Source organism: Rutilus rutilus, assembly GCF_951802725.1.
Source record: "Rutilus rutilus genome assembly, chromosome: 19".
Taxonomy (NCBI): Eukaryota; Metazoa; Chordata; class Actinopteri; order Cypriniformes; family Leuciscidae; genus Rutilus; species Rutilus rutilus.
The window spans coordinates 2,393,882-2,409,004 of record NC_140232.1 but is presented as its reverse complement, the minus strand read 5'-3'; the positions used below and the strand labels follow the sequence as shown (position 1 = coordinate 2,409,004).

Here is a 15,123-nt window from a genome sequence, read left to right as displayed (position 1 = left end):
TCTCCTCCACGTCATCCAAGATGTTCATGTCTCTCTTTCTTCAGTGGAAAAGAAATGAAGGTTTTTGAGGAAAACACTCCAGGATGTTCCTCCATATAATGTCTTCAATGGGGTCCAACGGGTCGAAGGTCCAAATGTGAGTTTCAGTGCAGCTCTACACGAGCATTTGGGTTAAAAAGTATATAAATGTTTATTTCTGTTATAAAATGTCCGCTGGTTTGTCTAGATGAGACTCTTATTCCTCGGCTGGATCGTGTCGAGACTTTGAAGCTGCACTGAAACTCACATCTGGACCTTCGACCCGTTGGACCCCATTGAAGTCACTATATGGAGAAACATCCTGGAGTGTTTTCCTCAAAAACCTTCATTTCTTTTCCACTGAAGAAAGAAAGACATGAACATCTTGGATGACGTGGAGGAGAGTAGATTATCAGGACATTTTAATTCTGAAGTGAACTAATCCTTTAATTCTTGTTTCCTGAAAAATGTGTCAAAATGAAGGGAGTTTATACATACACACATATATATATATATAAAATTTTTTTTATTATTATTTCTTTTAATCTTGTTTTCCCTTTGGATTAAGTATATTTTTCTGACCCCACTGGCAGATATTTGCTCTTGTTTTAACCATAAACTTTTTTTTTTTAATTTAAAAAATAAAAACATTTACTTCTCCAGTAAATTTCTCTTGATCTAAGAATGTTTGGATATTCGTCCTGGAAAGCCGGACAGAAACACAGAGGAACAAACACATGTTTCTGCAGTGTTTGGGGATTCGGTTTCAGGCGCAATTTAGAATCGCATGTTTAGTTCTGCCGTCAGCAGAGTCCGAGAACGAGTGTTTTGATCAAATCTTCAATACTGGCTGTAGTGTGAGGTAAACGGACTGTGTCTACAGCCACATCTAACATTAAAACACTCATCCTGATGACACGTGAAGCACTTTAGCACCAGAGTAGAGAATTAGAGTGTGTGTGAGTCGTGACCCGTGTGTGTGTTCAGTCGCTGTCGCTGGTGTCGCTGCTCGGGTCGCCCTGGACTTTGTTTCGGTGTTGCATGGCCCGGTGATACGCCACCTGAACCGACTTCCTAATGTTCGACTTTCGGCCTTCCAGCATCTTCTCTTTGTCCAGATCCTGATTGACGCCCAGAGGAACCAGTTTGGAGCGCGGCAGCCATTGCCTACACACACACACACACACTCATTTAGTGACTTGTATCACATTCTCTTTCTCATATACAGCATTTTCATGTTCATTTCCTCTGGCCTATTTCTCTGTTTGCCCGCAGCGGATGTTCAGAGATGCTGACGGGGTCAAAGCACAAAAACATTAACATCATTATGGAGACTCTTTTCATGACAAAGCGCACGAGTTTTTGCACTGTGAGATTGTTTTTTAAAACCCATAATTAAACCCATTAACCCCTGCCTACATCAAGCATGATGACTTAAGCAAGCGCCTGCACTACAGTAATGAGTGTGTGACCGTCAGGAACAATGACCATTCATTACAAACGACTAAGAGAACATTACAGTAATGAGAACGAGAGAGTATAGGGTCGATTCGTGATTTCGTCAATATTTTTATCTGAAGAAAAAGCAACATAAACGCGGTAATGAAAGCACAAATATGAAATGCCATGAATGTATATTGACTGTCATCCACTATTTAGTTCATGAGGGTCAAACTGAGATTTAGAGAAGTGTGGAAATGACTTTAGAAAGATGGCAGCATCATTATTTTATTTTTACACAGAGACTGGAAGGTCTAGTAGTGAAATCTGTTGATTATCAATCTTTGTTGCTTCATAAGCCATCAGTGACCGTTCAAGAACAGGAAAAAGCTGTTTTTTGTTCTTGCCTGAAGTCTGCATGCCTGTCACTCTAAGTATTAAAGATAATTTAATAATAAAGGGGACAACCTCACACCTTGCCTTAGAAAAGATGACCTACTTTTTGAAAAATCTTTATATATATATATATATATATATATATATATATAAAAAAGCATATTAAATTATCACTATTTTTTAAATAACATTATTTCTCAAAAATTGTTTAAACATCATTTACATTTTTCATTATAACTGGATATGTGTGTGTGTGTGTGTGTGTGTGTGTGTGTGTGTGTGTGTGTGTGTGTGTGTGTGTGTATGTATGTATGTATGTATATATAAATATTAAATAAATAATACATATATGAAGAGTTCAGATGCAAAAGCCTCTAAATGCCATCTGAAATTTTCTTCTAGAATGATCATTTTTATCAAGCTCGTATATTTAAGTTCAGTAATTTCACTTAAATGACAATTAATAGGTCATTTTCATTGCCATTTAAGTGAAATTACTGAATTTAAATATACGAGCTTGATAAAAATGATCATTCTAGAAGAAAATTTCAGATGGCACTTAGAGGCTTTTGCATCTGAACTCTTCATATATACACACACACACACACACACACACACACACACACACACACACACACACACACACACATATCCAGTTATAATGAAAAATGTAAATGATGTTTAATCAATTTTTGATAAATAATGTTGTTAAAAAATAAATAATAATAATAATATTTTAACATCCTTTTAGATTCAGGTTCTTATCAAACTTTTTTCTTTTGGCATATTAATTTTTAAGGCCCAACATGGTTCATTTCCAGAGATATCAGGGTCTCAGTGAGTCTCGATGAGTAACCTGTACACATCTTCAGGGGTCAAAAACCAAATGTGGACCAGTTTGCACACAGCTGACACTTGAAGAACATCTGAAGAACGAAATAATGTTATCTCATTTCCCCCTATCAACAACTGCACAGAACATTCCTTTCTGTGTGCCAAATATAGTCTATTTCCAAAGTGTGCAAACCTGTAACTCTTACTCAAGAAGTATTAAGCGTTATCTCCATATCCTTCTAGATTCTGGTCTTCACTTTTCTGGATCTACCAATGAAAGACTACCAGTGTTCACAGAAACATTTGTTGTTATGCTGGTTGAAAGTCTCCTCATATCCTGAGAGCAATCACTGTGTTAAACGGTCAAAATGTATTTTTATAAATATATATATCACCTGTGGAAGGTGTAGGACCATAACATGTTCGTTCACTTTAACTTTTCAGTGTATTTTTGGCAAGATACAGTCTTAGTTTTAACGTTATTTGTTCTTCAGACATTCCTCTTTAAACACAGTATCAGCTGTTCGAATAGTTACTCATATTTGGTTTTTGACCACTGAAAACGGGCCACTTTGAGATCCTCATATGTCTGGGAATATGAAACATACAGGGCCCTAAAAATGAACAAAGGAAAGTTTATTAAGAATGAGAATCTAGAAGGATATTGAGATATCTTTAACACTTCTGGAGTTACAGTCACAAACTTTGGAAAAATACGTTCAATGCTATTTTTTGATAGAAAGGAAACAAGATACATGTGTAGTTTCAACATTATTTGTTGTTCAGATATTCCTCTGAAATATAAAAGCATCAGCTGCAAAGTGACCCATGTTTGGTTTTGACCACTTCAAATGTGTACAATTTACTCATGGAGCCACATTGAAATCCCAGTATCTCTGGGACTGAAACATATTGGGCCTTAAAAATTAAGATCCCAAAAGAAGGGTTTGATAAGAACCAGAATCTAAAAGGATATTAAGATATCTTTAATACTTCTTGAGTTACAGGCATGCAAACTTCAGGCAAGTAGTGCTTTTCCCCAGTTCTGAACGCTCACCGTTGGCTTATAACACGACAGATATTGCTAAAGTCAACAGATTTCACTACTAGACCTTCCAGTCTCTGTGTAAAAATAATATAACGATGCTGCCATCTTTCTAAACTCATTTTTACACCCCTCTAATTTGACTCCAAATCTACGGTGAAAATTGCCATTTTGACCCTCGTATACAAAATGGTGGGTTACTCAGTAAACACACATCTGTGACATCACATATTTTGGCTTTCATCACTATTTATGTTAGTTTTTCTCATTATTTATGTTCTTTAAAAAGAATATATTCATCAAATCTAATATTTTAGCCGGGGAAGTTCCTGAAATTCGACACAGAATGAGCCTAATTATGGCAAAATGCGTGTAGATGTAAAATATAAGAGAATGAAGTAATACTATGTTTTCAAATGGCAAATGTAAGAATAAACAGTAACACTTTACAATAAAGTCTCACTCGTTAGTGCATTAATAAACATTTACAATGAGCAAAAAATATATTTGTTAATGTTATTTAATAAAAAAAAAAAACAGCTGTTGTTTGTTAATTGATGTGAGCTCAGGGGCCACTAAACAAAATCAACTTTTGAGTTTAATAATGTATTAGTAAATGTTGAAACATGGTTAGTTGTTAACTTAGTTCATTAGTTCAACTATTGTAGGTAACTAATGTTAATAACTGGAACTTTACTGTAAAGTGTAACCAAATAAACATGTGACCCTGTAACTGACGTCAAAGACACAAAAACCATCTTCACGACCCACGCGTCAAACCGTGGAAAATAACCAGCAGAGGTTTCTCCACAACTCTCCTGTGGAAGATTCCTCACACACACACACACACACACACACACACACACACACACACACACACACACACACACACACACACACACACACACACACACACACACACACACACACACACACACGAAGACCTGAGGACCGAACATCACGCTTTCCACTGTCACACGAGCAAAGCAGATTTCAGTGAAAACAATGTAAAATACTGTTACCTCAGTCAGTCACTTCTGGAACTGAAGTAAACAACAACAATATAACGCTAGCAAATATCCGCAATGTATTTTATATTGAGTCCCAGTTTAAAGTGTGAGGTCAGTAACTTTCTTCTGCTCACATTAAAAACTGTAATATTGTGAAATATTATTATAATGTAAACCATCTGTTTTCTATGTGAATATACAGTAAAGTGTAATTTATTCCTGTGATCAAAGCTGAATGTTCAGCATCATTACTCCAGTCTTCAGTGTCACATGATCCTTCACAAATCACTCTAATATGATGATTTGATGCTCAAGAAACATTTATGATTATTATACATTTTGAAAACAGTTTCATTGTCATGGAAACTGAGATACATTTTTATTTCAGGATTCTTTGATGAATAGAAAGTTCAAAAGAACAGCATTAGAATCGGTCACTTTTGATCATTTTAATGCATTTCATGCGTTTAACAGGCAAGGGAACACGATTATTAATCTTTTTTAACAAAAGAAACAAATCTTTAGTCCACAAACTTTAAATCTTTAGTCCACAAACTTAACTGAGATGCCTGTTAAAACCATGAATATGTCAGCCACACACACACACACACACACACACACACCTCTCAGCCACACACCTGTAGTCTCTGTCCTATCACAGCACAGAAAGCATGAGGAAGAAGAGGAGCGTGACTAACCAGGTCCTCTTGTTGTCGAAGAAGAGCACGAGGAAGAGGTGTTCGCGGGCCTCCTGGGTCATCTGCTCTCCCAGCTTCAGGACCTCCAGAGGCGGGACGGGGATCGGGACACCCCGGTGGAACACACCCTCGCGGGGCATCTTCGGGTCGATGATCTGAGGGAAGCAGAACACACGAGAGAAGTATGAAGAGTACATCGCCCTCTGCTGGACACACACAGCACAACACACACAGCTTCTGCTGACGAGCTTACATCCACAGTTGGGAATATTACTAGTGCAAAATTGGAATATGTGACCCTGGATCACAAACCCAGTCACGGGTATATCTGTGGTCAAAATTCTCGATTTCTCTTTTATGCCAAAAATCATTAGGATATTAAGTAAAGATCATGTTCCATGAAGATATTTTGTACATTTATACCATAAATATATTAAACATTTATTTTTGTGAGTGAATGCAGCACAATCAAGGACACAAATGGACATAAAAAATAAGTATTAAAATAAAAATAAATTAACTAACGTTAACAAAAATGAACAAATACATACAAAACAAATGAATTGCTCATGGTTAGTTCATGTTAATACATTAACTAATGAACCTTATTACACTTCGACTCCGGCGTTTCAGAAACACCAAACCAACATTAGAGATGCTGCGATGCCATTGGTCCGCTGCTTACTCCAGTTATCCAATCACAGCTGGCGCTGAGGGAAAGTCACGTGAGGTTCTGAGGGATTTATTCAGTAAATGTGTTTCTATTTTTAAGCGCACGTCTTCATATTTACACACATTTATTCACATCTTGGCGTTTTCATCCAGCACTTTATGCAATATCCCAAAATGTAACTATAGGTGGATGGAAACATAGCTAATGCAGATGGAGCAGAATTTCAACATGTCTGATTTATTACAAGGTAAAGTGTAGTTAGATCTAATTTGTTATTCTCTTTATTTGATTTAATATTCTACAGTGTTACTTAAAAGTGTTTTGAGTGACTGCACTCCAGTCCCTCCACTCGCTCGTCACACTGATGGAAATTAGGGCTGCAACAAACGATTATTTTGATAATCGACTAATCATCGATTATTTCGCCGACTAATCAGTAAGTTTGGAACGATTATTCAGCTTGTTCAATTAGTTAAAACACTGAGTTATACATATTCTAACTATAATATAAATAAAAAAAAGAAAATCACTTCAGCTTTTGAAAAGGTTGTTTTAATGAACTTTGAGCAACTAAACAGGTCATCCTCTTTAAGTTTCCAGATTTCTGTCCAACTCAAATCACACACAAATGCTCTCTAAGCATTGTTTAAATATTCTGTTCTCTTTCAATAGAAAAAGAAAAGCAAGTTCCGCCTTGCATGTATTGCACACGACAGCATTCTTGGTTTGAAGTTATGTGAAACTTTCACACACCTTGCTAGTTCGGATTCGTTTGCACTCCGTCATAATTCGCGCTGTGTTTTCTTTTACAGCAATAGCATTTGTAACGGCTGCATTACATTCTAGCGATGCAGCGGCGTAGCGGTCAAATCGCGATATTGCAGGCCCTTACATTAGGTCACGTGAGATCAAACGACTACTCGACAACAAGATATTTTGTCGACCATTTTTTATTGTCGACTAATCGTTTCAGCCCTAATGGAAATCAATGATGAAGCTCAGAACTGTATATGATATTAGAATAGCCTTAAAATACAAATATAAATAGCAAAAAAAATTAAAAGTCGTAAAGAAAAACATGAATTTTGGTCAAATACTTTTTGGGGGTTTTTCTGTCATCTGAAACTCATCTTTCAACGGTTATGTCTTTAATGCAGGGCATCAGAGCAGACAGGAGTGTCTGTATAGAGTCTTTCTTCTGATCAGATCATCTTTACTGTAAAATTACAGCATGAGAAACATCATCAGATGAGATGTAGAAAGTCTTTCAAAGGTGGAAAGACGCCAATAAATCAACTTTGTGAATCCCGTCACCTGACCTCAGGAAAGTCATGTTCATAGCTTGTCAGTTAGAAAGAAAAAAAACCTTTAAGAGCATATCCATAAAACCATACTGTTAAATATACACTCACCTAAAGGATTATTAAGAACACCATACTAATACTGTGTTTGACCCGCTTTCGCCTTCAGAACTGCCTTAATTCTACGTGGCATTGATTCAACAAGGTGCTGAAAGCATTCTTTAGAAATGTTGGCCCATATTGATAGGATAGCATCTTGCAGTTGATGGAGATTTGTAGGATGCATATCCAGGGCACGAAGCTCCCGTTCCACCACATCCCAAAGATGCTCTATTGGGTTGAGATCTGGTGACTGTGGGGGCCACTGTAGTACAGTGAACTCATTGTCATGTTCAAGAAACCAATTTGAAATGATTGGAGCTTTGTGACATGGTGCATTATCCTGCTGGAAGTAGCCATCAGAGGATGGGTACATGGTGGTCATAAAGGGATGGACATGGTCAGAAACAATGCTCAGGTAGGCCGTGGCATTTAAACAATGCCCAATTGGCACTAAGGGGCTTAAAGTGTGCCAAGAAAACATCCCCCACACCATTACACCACCACCACCAGCCTGCACAGTGGTAACAAGGCATGATGGATCCATGTTCTCATTCTGTTTACGCCAAATTCTGACTCAACCATCTGAATGTCTCAACAGAAATCGAGACTCATCAGACCAGGCAACATTTTTCCAGTCTTCAACTGTCCAATTTTGGTGAGCTCGTGCAAATTGTAGCCTCTTTTTCCTATTTGTAGTGGAGATGAGTGGTACCCGGTGGGGTCTTCTGCTGTTGTAGCCCATCCGCCTCAAGGTTGTGCGTGTTGTGGCTTCACAAATGCTTTGCTGCATACCTCGGTTGTAACGAGTGGTTATTTCAGTCAAAGTTGCTCTTCTATCAGCTTGAATCAGTCGGCCCATTCTCCTCTGACCTCTAGCATCAACAAGGCATTTTCGCCCACAGGACTGCCGCATACTGGATGTTTTTCCCTTTTCACACCATTCTTTGTAAACCCTAGAAATGGTTGTGCGTGAAAATCCCAGTAACTGAGCAGATTGTGAAATACTCAGACCGGCCCGTCTGGCACCAACAACCATGCCACGCTCAAAATTGCTTAAATCACCTTTCTTTCCCATTCTGACATTCAGTTTGGAGTTCAGGAGATTGTCTTCACCAGGACCACACCCCTAAATGCATTGAAGCAACTGCCATGTGATTGGTTGATTAAATAATTGCATTAATGAGAAATTGAACAGGAGTTCCTAATAATCCTTTAGGTGAGTGTATACACTTTACTATAAGCGCATAGTATTTTTACTTATGTCTCTTGCATGAATATATGTTTGAATACATCGCCTAATTCGAGAGTCTAGTTTTTACGGCAGCCAGTGTGATCCTGATTAGATCTAGTAGTGAAGTACTTTCTCTAAAATTATGTAATTTTATTCCTCACAAGGAAGAAAATCAGACAATTTGGAATAATATATATATTATTTAAAATAATACATGATTCTTCTCACATTACAGTATTTATAGTTGATTAAACTTCGGTTCGTTAATGTGACAGATTTTGCAACCTTGACACTATTATTGAACTGAATTGATCTGAATAATGCCTCTGTCTTGTTAGTGCTGCTTTAATGAAGAATTTGAATTTCTTTCATATTTAATAAAGTCTGCATCATTGATTCTGTTATTTCCCTGTTTATCACTGTGAAACTGCTTTGAAACAATCTGCATTGTATAAAGCGCTATAGAACTAAAGCTGACTTGACTTAACAATTGTGAATTTGGGGATATAAATGTGCTGGACAGTCATGAAAATAATGTCAGAGTGAAACATATTAAAAGTGATTAGATTTATTTTGTTAAATACATTCTCTTAACCCAGTTTATATGTTCAATGACTACAGTTAGTATGTAATTTGAGATCCTGGACCACAAAACCAGTCACAAGTCGCACAGGTATATTATATTTGTAGCAATAGCCAACAATAGATTTTGGGGCGTGGCTACTGTAGCAGACAGAGTTTGGGGAGTGGCTACTGTAGCAGACTGAGTTTGAGTTTGGGGAGTGGCTACTGTAGCAGACAGAGTTTGGGGAGTGGCTACTGTAGCAGACAGAGTTTGAGTTTGGGGAGTGGCTACTGTAGCAGACAGAGTTTGGGGAGTGGCTACTGTAGCAGACAGAGTTTGGGGAGTGGCTACTGTAGCAGACAGAGTTTGGGGAGTGGCTACTGTAGCAGACTGAGTTTGAGTTTGGGGAGTGGCTACTGTAGCAGACAGAGTTTGGGGAGTGGCTACTGTAGCAGACAGAGTTTGGGGAGTGGCTACTGTAGCAGACAGAGTTTGAGGAGTGGCTACTGTAGCAGACTGAGTTTGAGTTTGGGGAGTGGCTACTGTAGCAGACAGAGTTTGGGGAGTGGCTACTGTAGCAGACAGAGTTTGGGGAGTGGCTACTGTAGCAGACAGAGTTTGGGGAGTGGCTACTGTAGCAGACAGAGTTTGGGGAGTGGCTACTGTAGCAGACAGAGTTTGGGGAGTGGCTACTGTAGCAGACTGAGTTTGAGTTTGGGGAGTGGCTACTGTAGCAGACAGAGTTTGGGGAGTGGCTACTGTAGCAGACAGAGTTTGGGGAGTGGCTACTGTAGCAGACAGAGTTTGAGGAGTGGCTACTGTAGCAGACAGAGTTTGAGTTTGGGGAGTGGCTACTGTAGCAGACTGAGTTTGGGGAGTGGCTACTGTAGCAGACAGAGTTTGGGGAGTGGCTACTGTAGCAGATTGAGAGTTTGGGGCGTGGCTACTGTAGCAGACAGAGTTTGGGGAGTGGCTACTGTAGCAGGCTGAGAGTTTGGGGAGTGGCTACTGTAGCAGACAGAGTTTGGGGAGTGGCTACTGTAGCAGACAGAGTTTGGGGAGTGGCTACTGTAGCAGGCTGAGAGTTTGGGGAGTGGCTACTGTAGCAGACAGAGTTTGGGGAGTGGCTACTGTAGCAGGCTGAGAGTTTGGGAGTGGCTACTGTAGCAGGCTGAGAGTTTGGGAGTGGCTACTGTAGCAGGCTGAGAGTTTGGGAGTGGCTACTGTAGCAGGCTGAGAGTTTGGGGAGTGGCTACTGTAGCAGACTGAGTTTGAGTTTGGGGAGTGGCTACTGTAGCAGACTGAGAGTTTGGGGCGTGGCTACTGTAGCAGGCTGAGAGTTTGGGGAGTGGCTACTGTAGCAGGCTGAGAGTTTGGGGAGTGGCCACTGTAGCAGACTGAGTTTGGGGAGTGGCTACTGTAGCAGGCTGAGAGTTTGGGTAGTGGCTACTGTAGCAGACTGAGTTTGAGTTTGGGGAGTGGCTACTGTAGCAGACTGAGTTTGGGGAGTGGCTACTGTAGCAGATTGAGTTTGAGTTTGGGGAGTGGCTACTGTAGCAGACAGAGTTTGGGGAGTGGCTACTGTAGCAGGCTGAGAGTTTGGGGAGTGGCTACTGTAGCAGGCTGAGAGTTTGGGGAGTGGCTACTGTAGCAGACAGAGTTTGGGGAGTGGCTACTGTAGCAGGCTGAGAGTTTGGGTAGTGGCTACTGTAGCAGACAGAGTTTGGGGAGTGGCTACTGTAGCAGACTGAGTTTGAGTTTGGGGAGTGGCTACTGTAGCAGACAGAGTTTGGGGCGTGGCTACTGTAGCAGACTGAGAGTTTGGAGAGTGGCTACTGTAGCAGACAGAGTTTGGGGAGTGGCTACTGTAGCAGACTGAGAGTTTGGGGAGTGGCTACTGTAGCAGACAGAGTTTGGGGAGTGGCTTCTGTAGCAGACAGTGTTTGGGGAGTGGCTACTGTAGCAGACAGAGTTTGGGGAGTGGCTACTGTAGCAGGCTGAGAGTTTGGGGAGTGGCTACTGTAGCAGACAGAGTTTGGGGAGTGGCTACTGTAGCAGACAGAGTTTGGGGAGTGGCTACTGTAGCAGGCTGAGAGTTTGGGGAGTGGCTACTGTAGCAGACTGAGAGTTTGGGGAGTGGCTACTGTAACAGACAGGGGAGTGGCTACTGTAGCAGGCTGAGAGTTTGGGGAGTGGCTACTGTAGCAGACTGAGAGTTTGGGGCGTGGCTACTGTAGCAGGCTGAGAGTTTGGGGAGTGGCTACTGTAACAGACAGAGTTTGGGGAGTGGCTACTGTAGCAGGCTGAGAGTTTGGGGATAGGCTACTGTAGCAGAATGAGAGTTTGGGGAGTGGCTACTGTAGCAGACTGAGTTTGAGTTTGGGGAGTGGCTACGGTAGCAGACTGAGAGTTTGGGGCGTGGCTACTGTAGCAGACTGAGAGTTTGGGGAGTGGCTACTATAGCAGAGAGAGTTTGGGGAATGGCTACTGTAGCAGACTGAGAGTTTGGGGAGTGGCTACTGTAGCAGACTGAGAGTTTGGGGAGTGGCTACTGTAGCAGACAGAGTTTGGGGAGTGGCTACTATAGCAGAGAGAGTTTGGGGAGTGGCTACTGTAGCAGACTGAGAGTTTGGGGAGTGGCTACTGTAGCAGACAGAGAGTTTGGGGAGTGGCTACTGTAGCAGACTGAGAGTTTGGGGAGTGGCTACTGTAGCAGACTGAGTTTGGGGTAGCAAGCTATGGCTTTATGTTTACGTTTGAGCACTGTTTAGACTACGTATTATAGAGGCTATTAGGCTCATTATTATTATTTATGGCTTGATATAAACGCGCGATTAATTGACTAATCGCTTAAATGAACAACTACTAGTTGACTAGAAAAATCTTTAATCGAGGGCAGCCCTACATACAGCGCAAATTAAAAATGTTGTGAAAGCTGAGTGAGTGTGTAAGTGTGTGAGAGAGAGTGTGTGTGTGTGTTAGGTCAGTGTGAGGTGACACACTCACCAGAGCGGGGTATGATGGGTATCCTCTGCACTTGGCCCACACCAGATCGAGAGCGTCCAGAGAGCTGTAGTCATCTGAGCTCATCCAGCATCCCGAGCGGCCCCTGCTGCGAACCACTAAAACACACGTCAAGTCAAGTCTCATTTATACAGCACAAGTTTAACACAACCGTAGGTGATCCAAAGTGCTTTACAATGCAATAAAATAAATAAATAAATAAATAAGAGAAAATAAAGAGAAAAGGAGAAAAAAAAAACATCTCAGTGACCTAGAGGCACTAAACACAAACACACACACACACACACACACACACACACACACACACACACACACACACACACACACACACACACACACACACACACACACACACACACACACACACACACACACACACACACACACACACACACACACACACACACACACACACACACACGTCTGATGTGTGTGCTGCACTTACAGTGAGACACTCCTCGGGATCCTCCCATGGAGTAGGAGTCGTTCTCTGTGCCGGACGTCTCCTCGCTGCTGTCGTCCGGGAACGTGGAGCGCGAGAATGAGGTCTTCCCTCGACCCTGTTTAGAGGGAGTGGTGCTGCCACGAGAAACACACACACACAGTTAAAAAAAAACAAATTTAAACCTAGAGTAAATTGTAATTGTGTAAATTGTAAAAGTAAGCTTCAAACGCTGGACTCATTTAACAGATAAGCAGGTTTGTTAATTACAGGACTGTAAACTTTGTTCAGGGTTTTGTCAGGAAGTAAAGCAGTTCACGTTATATATACATATATATTCCTAAGGATTTTGCTGAAGATTTAAAGTGAAACAACAGTGAACAAATAGCATTTATAGCTCCTGACTTCATAAAACAGGATTTGTATTTATGAGCGTCGTAAAGCCATGACTGTGTGTGTGTGTGTACCTGGTCCGGTCTGACGCTGCGCTGCTGCTGCTACTGCTGGTGGACTCAGAGTCGGAGCTGGAGCGAGGGAGACTCCTCTCGTTCCTGTACACCAGAAAACTCTCCGTCTTCGGCTGACCACTTCCACCGAAGCCATTACTGTGCAGATCTGAGGAGGAGAAGAAGACACTCATTTACACTGATGTGTGTTTGATACCACTCATTTACACAGGGACAATCAGAGAGTGTGTGAGGAATCTTCCCGTTACTCTTCATGTCAGTTCATTGAGCTTCTGTGGCAGAATTCAGTTCTTTCTCTTTCTTCTGAGCTTAAACGCACACGCGAAATGAAGCTTAAACAAAGAAAAGATTAATTAAAGCTTTAATTAATTAGTTATACTTCACTTACACAGTGAAGACTGCTATCAAATAGTCATTTATTTATATTGCAGTTTTCACAATACACATAATTTCAAAACAGCTTAATCATGATGTTATGGCTTATAATATCTCAATATCATCACACTTTATAGTTTCATTTATCAGAGCTGAGTGATAATAGTTACATTTTGTGACGATACAAACAATCAGGCGGTTGAGATTTGCTATAGTATATATCGCTTAACTTGAGTTAACTGTTTTAATTGCTGATAAAGTTGGACAAATAGTAATAGTATAATTTATTATTATTTATTTCAATAATTTAAGTTAATAAATTGTAATGTGGGGATCCTGAGATTTATCGAACCTGTGAGGTTTTATACGATTTATAACAATTTGCTGTAATTTGACAAGCCTAATTATTATTTGGTGATGCGTGTCACAAGTGATGCATATGAATGACAGGGTTAAACATTTTGGTTGAATGAATGTCACATACAGTAACTGTCTTATGGAAAAGAGCCGCGTGAAGATCAACGTTTCTTGGTGTTCCACGGAAAAAGAAATCGAGTAAATAGTGATTTTTTGCGTGTGATTTTTCAGGCTTTGTTTTCTGATCCTTGTCTTTTCCGGTGGTGGGGATTTCCCAGCATTCAAAGCTCTTTACAGAAAACATCTGACTCACAGAGAAGTGTGGGTGTTTCTTCATAGTCGGTCTGTGAATATGAATAATCAGCAATGATAGAAACAGTTAAACCCACAGGGTTCAATGAAGATCGGCAGAAGCACAACAAATGATGAACTCTGCTGAAGTGTGAATGTCCCTAAATGAACTTCAGCTCATGTGGAGATCTGAGATTCACTGGGGAGCCAAACTCTGCTGTGTGGCTTACACCCCGTGGTGAGGAGCAGAGAGTTCGCTCAGAGTTGGAGTAAATCACTCTGCAGAAGTAGCAGTGCTTCGCCTTCTGAGAATATAGTTCCCAGTATGTATACGGTTAGCTGTGTCTCATGTGACCTTGTTATTCGTACACGCTGTGACTATACACATCACAACATGTAAATAGGAAAATGTTGGCGTTATTTTGTCACTTATTGGGAGCAGTATGCTAGCTGGAGCCGTTTACCTCCAGTCTTTGTGCTAAGCTAGGCTAGCGGTGGGTGCGTCAGACAGAGTTACGGCACGCACGGAGATGAGAAGGGTATGTATGGACTTATCTAACTCTGGGGGATACGGTGAATAAGATAAAGTCCCAAAATCCCCAAAATAATCCATGAATCACATGAGTTCTGAACCGGGGAGCAGCTGGCCCGTATGGATCACGGATCAACTACGATCCCTATACTTGACATCACACATCCTGCGATGCAACTATCGCAGATACGCACATCGCAGCGAAATATCGTGCTGCCAATCGGAATTGTGCATTAAGACCTGCAGTGTAAATGTGGCCTAAGAAACCTGGTTTTGTCCGTTTTCTAAGGCAGGATTGCACATATCCTAACAGAGAAAGCAA

At 40.8% G+C, this 15,123-nt stretch overlaps 1 protein-coding gene across 1 annotated transcript in view; it reads right to left on the bottom strand.

Annotated features, from left to right (window-relative positions):
- Positions 1–657: 657 nt before the first annotated feature.
- Positions 658–15,123, bottom strand: part of brpf1 (bromodomain and PHD finger containing, 1) — a 41,077-nt gene continuing 26,611 nt past the window's right edge. The window contains exons 12-16 of the mRNA XM_084388696.1: positions 13,247–13,394; positions 12,783–12,916; positions 12,320–12,435; positions 5,442–5,596; positions 658–1,185 (exon numbers count right to left, since the gene is read on the bottom strand). Of these exons, the coding sequence (XP_084244822.1) occupies positions 1,002–1,185; positions 5,442–5,596; positions 12,320–12,435; positions 12,783–12,916; positions 13,247–13,394 (737 nt within the window). The 3' untranslated portion in view covers positions 658–1,001. The remainder of the gene's footprint in view (positions 1,186–5,441; positions 5,597–12,319; positions 12,436–12,782; positions 12,917–13,246; positions 13,395–15,123) is intronic.